The sequence below is a fragment of the Pongo abelii genome, chromosome 1 (genome assembly GCF_028885655.2).
Source record: "Pongo abelii isolate AG06213 chromosome 1, NHGRI_mPonAbe1-v2.0_pri, whole genome shotgun sequence".
NCBI lineage: Eukaryota > Metazoa > Chordata > Mammalia > Primates > Hominidae > Pongo > Pongo abelii.
In genome coordinates, this window is record NC_071985.2 from 182,850,902 (window position 1) to 182,859,436 (window position 8,535).

At 59.2% G+C, this 8,535-nt stretch overlaps 1 protein-coding gene across 1 annotated transcript; it reads left to right on the forward strand.

The window, feature by feature from the left end:
* The first annotated feature begins 1,641 nt into the window (after positions 1-1,641).
* DMRTA2 (DMRT like family A2) lies at positions 1,642-7,178 on the forward strand. The gene is made up of 3 exons (XM_002810840.5): positions 1,642-2,217; positions 3,787-4,353; positions 5,568-7,178. The coding sequence occupies exons 2-3, from the start codon at positions 3,795-3,797 to the stop codon at positions 6,632-6,634; spliced, it is 1,626 nt and encodes a 541-aa protein (XP_002810886.2). The 5' UTR covers positions 1,642-2,217; positions 3,787-3,794; the 3' UTR covers positions 6,635-7,178.
* The last annotated feature ends 1,357 nt before the right edge of the window (positions 7,179-8,535 follow it).

Sequence of the window (8,535 nt, forward strand, 5' to 3'; positions counted from 1 at the left end):
AGACCCTCGCGGGGGCTGACGCCCTTCTCTCTCCTAAACCCATTCACAGACTCCAGCAAGTGGCATTTTCTGGGAGCGAGTGACCAGATTTTTATCGCTATCATAGACCTTGTCCGTGTCGGAGCGCCCTCGCGCAGGGGCCTGGTGAACTTTCTGGAAGCTCTCCGCCCGGTCCTCCAGCGCATCACCCCCACCCACTCCTCCCTCCAGCCTCAGCCTCCCGGTGGGCTTCTTCCAGGGCTCTTTCGGGACGCCAGGTTCTGCGGTCTTCGGATGGGGGCCCGTTAGTCGCACCGTCCTTCCCCCACCCCCACTCCTGGGCTCAGAAGCGGATAGACTGACAAGGCGCGGCCCAGTAGTCGTGCCAGACGGGAGGGGCTGCGTCCTGAGGCCGCGACGCCCCGGGCCGAGTCTACGCTCCCAGATTCCCGCCGGCCTGGAGGTTCGAAAGAGCAACGCAGAGACGCACGGTCAAGAGTGGAGGGAGAACGACAGGAACGCTCATTTTCCTCATTATTTAAACGAATTTTCTTTACTCTGAAGGAGAGAGAGAAAAGTAGAGAACAAAAACGAGAGTGACAGAACATTAGAAATCAGAGGGAAAAACAGAATGAAAAGACACAGAGATAGAATCAGAGCTACAGAAACCGAGGGCGACTCGCCCGAGGGCCGCGGCATTAACTCCAGATGTTGCCTTTCAAAAAGGAAACAAAATCTGAAACCTGTTACCTCTTCTGCAGAACGAGCTGTTCCTCAGGGCCGTGACATCAAGACAAGATGAGAATAAGGCGAAAGTTAAAACTGAAAACTGTCCGAGGGGGCCTCCCAGCAGTGACTTTGTCTCTTACCGGGAAGGTCAGACAGACCGACGCGCGTCCTGAGTTTAAGAGAATCTGCGGAGACACAGAGGGCCACTTTTTACTTTCGTTTAGAAAAGGAAAAAAAAAAGGGGGGGGTTATTTGTTCATTTACAATAATGACAAAAAGAATCCCACCACCACGGAAAAGAAATCGAGATGCTGAAAATTGAGGAAAAGAAAGAGCAAAAGGGGCTGAGGGACGCGAAAGAGGGGCGGGGAGAGGAAAGGCTCAGGGCCCGAGGGACGCCGCGGGCACCGACAGGAAGCGCAATCTCATTTCTCTTCGCTGAGCTTCTCCTTAAACACGAAAATCTTCATAAACCACACTTACCCTCCAGGATGACTATCGTATCAGGACTTTTAAAATAAAGTAACTGAGCTTTAAAGGAGACAGGAGGAAAAAACCAAAGCAGACCCCAACTACCCCAAACTCGTCGGATTTGGGAGCGCGCCGAAACATAGCAGGAAGAAGGCAGGAAAAATCGTCCTGGCATTTATGCCTTGAACACCCTCCCTTCCCCACCCGTGCACCCCTGTCCCGCCCCCACCCCGACCGCAGTAATTGAATTGTCACCTGCCCCCCATCCCGCCCCAGGGCTCCAGGGCCACTTGGGAAGCTCGGCTTTGCCAAACGCCCCAGGCCAGTAAGAGCGGTGCAGCCGAGCCGGCGCCCCAGAAGCAGAGAGGTTACACAAGTCTACGCAGAGAGGCGCACCGGACACGGTAATTAGGAGCAATTCACACGCTCTCGGGCGCACGGAAACTACTTGTCACGAAATTTTCAACGCTCCTCCTCGCCCACTTTTTTCCACTCCTTTCCTGGCGCGCCCCCTCCCCTCCCGGAGGCACACAGTGGAGCTTTTGGAGTTTCGAATCTTTCGGACACTGTAGAATGCGGGGCTCCCCGGGCGCGGGCCCGGCCAATCAGAGCGCCGTCTGCCTCCCCTGGCCAATGGCAGGCGCCACATTGTTGTCCAATTCTGTCTAATGGAGCCCTAAGGAGCAACAATAGAGCGGGCGAGCGGCTCATTGAGAGTCTGGCAGCGCCGGGCAACTGGGCCCCGGCTGCGCGCAGCGTCCAGCGCGCACCGCGAGGGGACCCGGCACGGCGAGAGTCAGGTCGCGGGTTCCAACCAAGCGGCCCGCGTACGAGCCTCCGACCCGGATTTCTGAAGGGAGGGTTGGACTGCGCTACGTTCTGAGGGGTCCGGAAGTTCGGACATGGTGACTGAAGGAGGGTGACGTGGTCAGATAAGGGGCGGGGGGCAAAGGGAAGCGGCCAAGAGCGCCAGCGTCGCCAGTGGAGCCGGGAGGCGCGTGCAGCGCCAGCGGAGGAGGATCCCGGAGCCCAAGACAGGTAGTTGAGGGCCGCAGGGAGAGCAGTGGGTGGCGACCTGGTCTTCGGCCCCTGTTGAGGAGGCCTGGGCCCCGTGGGCCTTAGGGACGGCGCCGCCCGAAGGGTCTGGGAGAGGAGGCAACGCTCATAGAGAGGAGGTCTGGGACTCTCGGACGGAGACACAAGGATTCTGTCCCGGGCTCTGGCAGGGACGGGGAACGCGGGAAGCAGAGGAGACCGCGGCAGAAGCGGGAAGCTGGGCCTGCTTGAGCCTTGTGGGGCTGCGGCGTGGGCGGGACTCTGGTGTCCGTTTATGGCCAGTTGCGAAGGCGACTCCCCTGGCTTGGTGCGGCCTGCTGGGCCATCCGTGTCCTAGGACCCCAACTCTGAGATCAGAACGCAGGACCCTGCGCTCAAGCGGGGTCCCCTGGGACCCCAAGACGGGGAGGGCGTGTCTGACGACTTTGTCCCTAAACCCGGAGGGGAGGGGAGGGCAGCGTGAGGTGGTCTTCGAGAAAGATCCCCCTCCCGAAATGCCTAACTTTTCGCAGGATACGTCTTCCGCCCCGACTACTACTCCAGACTGCGAAGCTAAAAAAAATTGCACCACGGGTTTTACCCAATCCCCTCCCCCAGCATTTGCCTGTGGGGTTTTTTCTTACACATTCCCCTCTACCAGGCGCGGCCCCTGGATCCCGGACACCCAGATCAGCTGCTTTTCACTGTTTTCCTTGCCCATGAAGCTCATCTTTGGGCTGAGTTTGCCTATACAGAAAGTTTCTTTGGCCGAATTTTTCTCTTTAATACTTCCCAGTCCTAAACTAAACTCCACACACATTTTCTCTCTCACTCTCTGGAGGCCCGCACCGTGGAACTTTTGGCGCTCACATTTTTACGGGTCCCAGAGCCACTGGGCCTAACTTTGCCCGAGCTGTTTCCTCGTCCCCACTCTGCTTCCTAAAGCTATTATTTCTGTTGCTGATTTTTCTCTCCAAAGCTTCTGCCCCAAACTGCATTAAAAATAAACAAAAAGAAACAAAACTCCGACCCAACCAGCTCAACTCTGCGCCTTCACATCTCTCTCCTCTTCACCCTTCCACCAAACTGACCGTTTTGCTCCGGGTTTTCCTGTTTTGCCCTTGGCATCAGCCTAACTTCTGGGCCAAAACTGTCGCTCTAATCCCAGTCCCGTCAAACGAACATTTCTCTCACCCTTCTCACCCCAATTAGGCTAAGCTTGGGGGTATCATCTTAACTTTTCCAAATCCTCATTACAGCCATCTGAATCAGTGACTTTCACACTTTACATGTCTCTTTATTTTTTCCAGCGGAATCACTGATTCAGACAAAATCTTACCCCCACCGTGTAAATCAGGTCTAAGAGCAGCCGTGGCCAGACTAGGGTGAAGGCGCTAGGGCTCACAAGGAGGTTCCGACTGCACCTCCTCCCAGCAATTCTGGCCCCGCTAGCCCAGCCTCCGCGGCCCAAATTTCCCTCTCCAACTTGCTTTCCTTAAGGCTGCGCTTCGGCCTAGCGCGCGGTGTGCTCCTCACCAGGTCTCTTCCCTCTCCCACCTTCTTTCCCGTCAGGTCCTGTCATGGAGCTGCGCTCGGAGCTGCCCAGTGTGCCCGGCGCGGCGACGGCGGCGGCGGCAACAGCGACGGGGCCGCCTGTGGCGTCAGTGGCGTCGGTGGCGGCAGCCGCGGCGGCCGCCGCATCGCTACCGGTAAGCGTGGCAGGCGGCTTGCTGCGGGGGCCGCCACTGTTGCTGCGGGCAGCCGAGAAGTACCCGCGGACCCCCAAGTGCGCGCGCTGTCGCAACCATGGCGTGGTGTCGGCACTCAAGGGCCACAAACGCTACTGTCGCTGGAAGGACTGCCTCTGCGCCAAGTGCACGCTCATCGCAGAGCGCCAGCGTGTCATGGCGGCGCAGGTGGCGCTGCGCAGGCAGCAGGCGCAGGAGGAGAACGAGGCGCGCGAGCTGCAGCTGCTCTACGGCACTGCCGAGGGGCTGGCGCTGGCCGCCGCCAACGGCATCATCCCCCCGAGGCCCGCCTACGAGGTCTTCGGTTCAGTGTGCGCCGCCGACGGCGGGGGACCTGGAGCGGGAGCGCCCGCGGGGACCGGAGGCGGAGCAGCTGGCGCAGGGGGCTCAGGTGAGAGCGCGGCCAGGCCGCAAGTAGGGGCAGCAGGATCGTAGCTCTGGGGCGCGCGGCCCAGAACCCCCGTGTCCAGTCGCCGCGACTGCTAGGGTTCACCGCTCGCCCAGCCTCGGGTATGGAGCGTGGGTACAGAAACTCTCCTTTCTCCCGCTTCTGGAGCATTTGCACTTTACCCCTTTCTCCTGCAACGGGCCGAAATGTACACGCTTTGATTTTTTTACTCGCCTCTACCCAAACGCAGGCAGGTCCCTGCTTCTTTGCTTCGTCTTCTCCCCAGGTGGAAACCTGCGCATCTTCCTTCGCTCTGCGCTTCTCCACAGGCCCCTTCCCTCTGCTCCTTCCCAATTCTCTTAAGGAATTCCTCCCCCCCCTTTAACTGACACCCTAGGTTTTGAGACGCCCTAGGTTCTGAGACGCCCTAGTTTCTTTTCCGCTTCTTGCGTTCCTAATGCCCTCTGGACAACCGCTTGCTGCGCCCTCCCTCCTTCTAGCTTTTTTCGCACCCTCCCTGGTTTCTCAGGTCTGCTTTCCTGTCTTTTCCTCTTCGCTTCCTACTCCCTGCCTAGCACTACCCTCTTTTTCTGGTGGCTTTTTGTGGGGAGGGAAGAAATTAGGCCAGGGCCGTTGAGGGAAAGGAGGGATCTGCTCTAAACTTGGGAGGGAAAAACTTCTCAGGTCTCAATTTTGGAAAGGGTGGATAGAGAAATAGAAGCTTCTCTACTTCTGCCTGTAGAGAAGCTTGGGACCTCCTAGATAACCAAGGCGCCTTTCCTTACAGGCTACACTGCCAGGGCAGGCATCTTCTATACAGTGGGCTCTTCTGTACAGCGTGGTTAGGCAGAAGTTATATTGTCTCTTGTTTGAACCCTGGACCTGGCCACTTCTCCAGGGCAGGGCAGGACTGGAAGGGAAGTTAAGGGTAGAGGTGTTGGGGCACAGATTTGGGGAAAGCAGCACTGAACATCGAGTTTACAGGGCACAGGTAGTTGGGGTTCTGAGGAGTACAGAAAGAGAGGGAGCCCTGGGGTCAGGGCTGTAGGGGCTCAGAGAGGAAGGAATGCTAGAGCAAAAAGAAAGAGGGGCACGAGAGCCTAGTGAATAAGGGCTGTGGGGCTGAGGGAGAGGAAACTGAGATCCAAAGGGCCGAGGTGCTGTGACTGCTGTCTTCTAGCTAGCCGCTCCTCACGACACGTTTTCTTCCCTACCAGAGGCCAAGTTGCAGAAGTTTGACCTGTTTCCTAAGACGCTGCTTCAGGCAGGCCGCCCGGGCAGCCCGCCGCAGCCGCCGGTGAAGCCCTTATCACCCGACGGCGCAGACTCGGGGCCCGGGACGTCGTCCCCGGAGGTGCGGCCCGGCTCAGGCTCGGAGAACGGCGATGGCGAGTCCTTTTCGGGTTCGCCCCTAGCTCGGGCCTCCAAAGAGGCAGGTGGCAGCTGCCCAGGCAGCGCTGGCCCTGGCGGCGGCGGCGGCGGCGGCGAGGAGGACAGCCCGGGCTCCGCTAGCCCTCTGGGCTCTGAATCCGGTTCAGAGGCTGACAAAGAAGAGGGTGAGGCCGCGCCGGCGCCAGGGCTGGGCGGAGGCTCGGGTCCACGGCAGCGGACGCCGCTGGACATCTTGACACGCGTGTTCCCAGGCCACCGGCGAGGCGTCCTGGAGCTGGTGTTGCAGGGCTGCGGCGGCGACGTGGTGCAGGCCATCGAGCAGGTGCTGAACCACCACCGTGGGGGCCTGGCGGCCGGCCTGGGCCCTGTGGCGCCCCCGGATAAGGCCGCCGTAGGTGCTGCAGCAGCCGCAGACGACGCGTGGCCCAGCCGCGTCGACGCCGCCGCCGCTGCCGGGGGGCCTGGGCTGCCGGCGCCGCTGCAGGCCGGGCCCGCCGCACCCCCGCACCACAGACCCTTGCTGGCTGGCGCCATGGCGCCTGGGGCGCTGGGCTCGCTGAGCAGCCGCTCGGCCTTCTCGCCGCTGCAGCCCAACGCCAGTCACTTCGGTGCGGACGCGGGCGCCTACCCGCTGGGCGCGCCGCTCGGCCTCAGCCCCCTGCGCCTGGCCTACTCCGCGGCGGCGGCGCACAGCCGCGGTCTGGCCTTCATGGCGCCCTACTCCACCGCCGGCCTGGTGCCCACGCTCGGCTTCCGCCCGCCCATGGACTACGCCTTCAGCGATCTCATGCGTGACCGCTCGGCCGCCGCTGCTGCGGCGGTGCACAAGGAGCCGACCTACGGCGGCGGCCTGTACGGGCCTATGGTCAACGGCGCTCCGGAGAAGCAGTAGGGCGAGGGGCCTGGCAGCCGGCCGGTCCCCAAACAGGAACCCCAGCCTTGTCCCCGCGGGCCGTCGACCCCTCCTCGCCCAGCGCTCTCTCTGCGCCCTGGCTGGGGTCTTCTCACGCCAAGGTGGTTTTTGAGTTTTGTTTAGGAGGGTGGGTGGGGAAGGCTGAGCAAAGGGGGAGCAGCTACAGACAGATGCAGGTGTTCTCGGAGAGGGTACGCGGCCTGGGTCCTCATCTCCTACCTCCGGATCCCTCTTCCAGCCTCACCCGGCCCCCTTTCCAAAAGGCTGGGAATTCATGAGAATTCAGAGGCTGCGACAGCAGCGCAGGCTCCTGCGGCTCCTTAGCTGTGCTCATCCGGCTCTCAGTGGATGGCAGGATAATCCGAGAGTCTTTTCTGTGTCTCCCCCGCCCCCACTTTTAAAAAATTTAAATATTCGCTCTAACAAATATAAATTTAGGATGTATAAATCTCTTGGCACTGAGTCGAGTCTTTGGGACACACATATATATCGATACAATTGTAAAAAAAAAAAAAGGAAACAAGTTCTAAGGTGCACTTTCCTCGTTGCGGTATTTGTCGCTCTCTTTGTTGCTTATGCCGATAAGCATGGGTTTCCTTGGTGCAGTGTGTTTTTATATATGTATAAATCTATATATAATCTATACATATATATATACAAGCCAGTGTATAATGTTATAAAATGGAATTCTAAGTTATTAATTGTAATCTGTAGGTGACCTCGGTATTAACGTGAAAAACATGCAAAAACAAGCAAAAAAAGGGACGAAATGGAAAAAAATTAGACTATGCGCGCATTGTACTTATCAGGTTTATAGATTAAATATATTGGAAACTCGGGATGAATCCTGCCCACCTGCCCCTCTTGCCTGCGGCTGGTCTGTCCCTAAGGAGCCGTCAAGGTGCGCACTGAAGCAGGAACAGAGCGACGTGTGACTGAGCCAGAACCGCCCGCTCGCGGTCCCATCCTCGCCTCCCGGGACTCGCCAAACGCCCTGACTGAAGGGCCCGCAGCGGAAAACGCTGCTGCAGAGCAGCACTTTGTGCTTTCCTTTGCATAGATATGAGCTAGAAATAAATGTTATTTTCTAAGAAAACAACGCCGAATCCCGTCCAGCTCCTCGAGAAATAGGGGGTGGGGGGGTGCGCTGGGGAAGGTCATGATTTCCCACTCAAGCCGCGGCGCTAAGGAGACGCTTGTCCGAGGTCCTGTGGGATCTCCGACCCTCGGGGCTACTGGGAAAGGAGACTTCCTGCGGTACCCGGAGGACCTATCCCACCAGAGTGGCGCGGGGCTCACAACTCCCGAAGGACCCGCGACCGCTGAGCAGCGGGAACCCAGTGTGTACCCCAGCTTGGGCACCCTTGCGGAGGGGTCGCCTTGCCCCGGCTCTTAGTTTTTGGATCGCCGGCCCGAGTCTTCACAGGGATCTTGCAAGGCTGGTGGCCCAGTCCCCGCTCTTTCCCGGGTGATTTGGAGGTAGCTCGGGCCGCACACTGCGCGCTCCCCATCTCAGGTTTGGAACCACAGGCAGCGAAGGCGACGGCTGGACAGGGTGGCTGCTACCATTCTCCTGACAAGGGCTACAGCCTGGGAGTTACGGGGTTCTGGGGAGTTGGGGGTGGCATGCTACCTTCCTTGAAAAAGTGTAATCTGGGAGAGTGGCCGTGAGCACGCGACTTCGAGCCAGACTTCGTCTCTCACCCTTTTCACCTTCCCTCCTTACGCCGAGCTGAGCAAATTAGCCGCTCCTGGGCCGACCCTCTCCTTCAACCTCTAGTACCTCCCGCTCCCCGCAGGGTGACTCCCCCGCTCCAGGAAGAGTGACTCCTCCCCTCGGCTGGATCCGGCGACATCCCAAGGTAAACTTCTGGGGCCGG

Excerpts from the sequence above, each read along its gene's own strand:
- DMRTA2 (XM_002810840.5), top strand. The coding sequence starts at position 3,795 with ATGGAGCTGCGCTCGGAGCTGCCCAGTGTGCCCGGCGCGGCGACGGCG. Across the intron at positions 4,354-5,567 it reads AGCTGGCGCAGGGGGCTCAG|AGGCCAAGTTGCAGAAGTTT; the intron begins GTGAGAGCGCGG and ends CTTCCCTACCAG.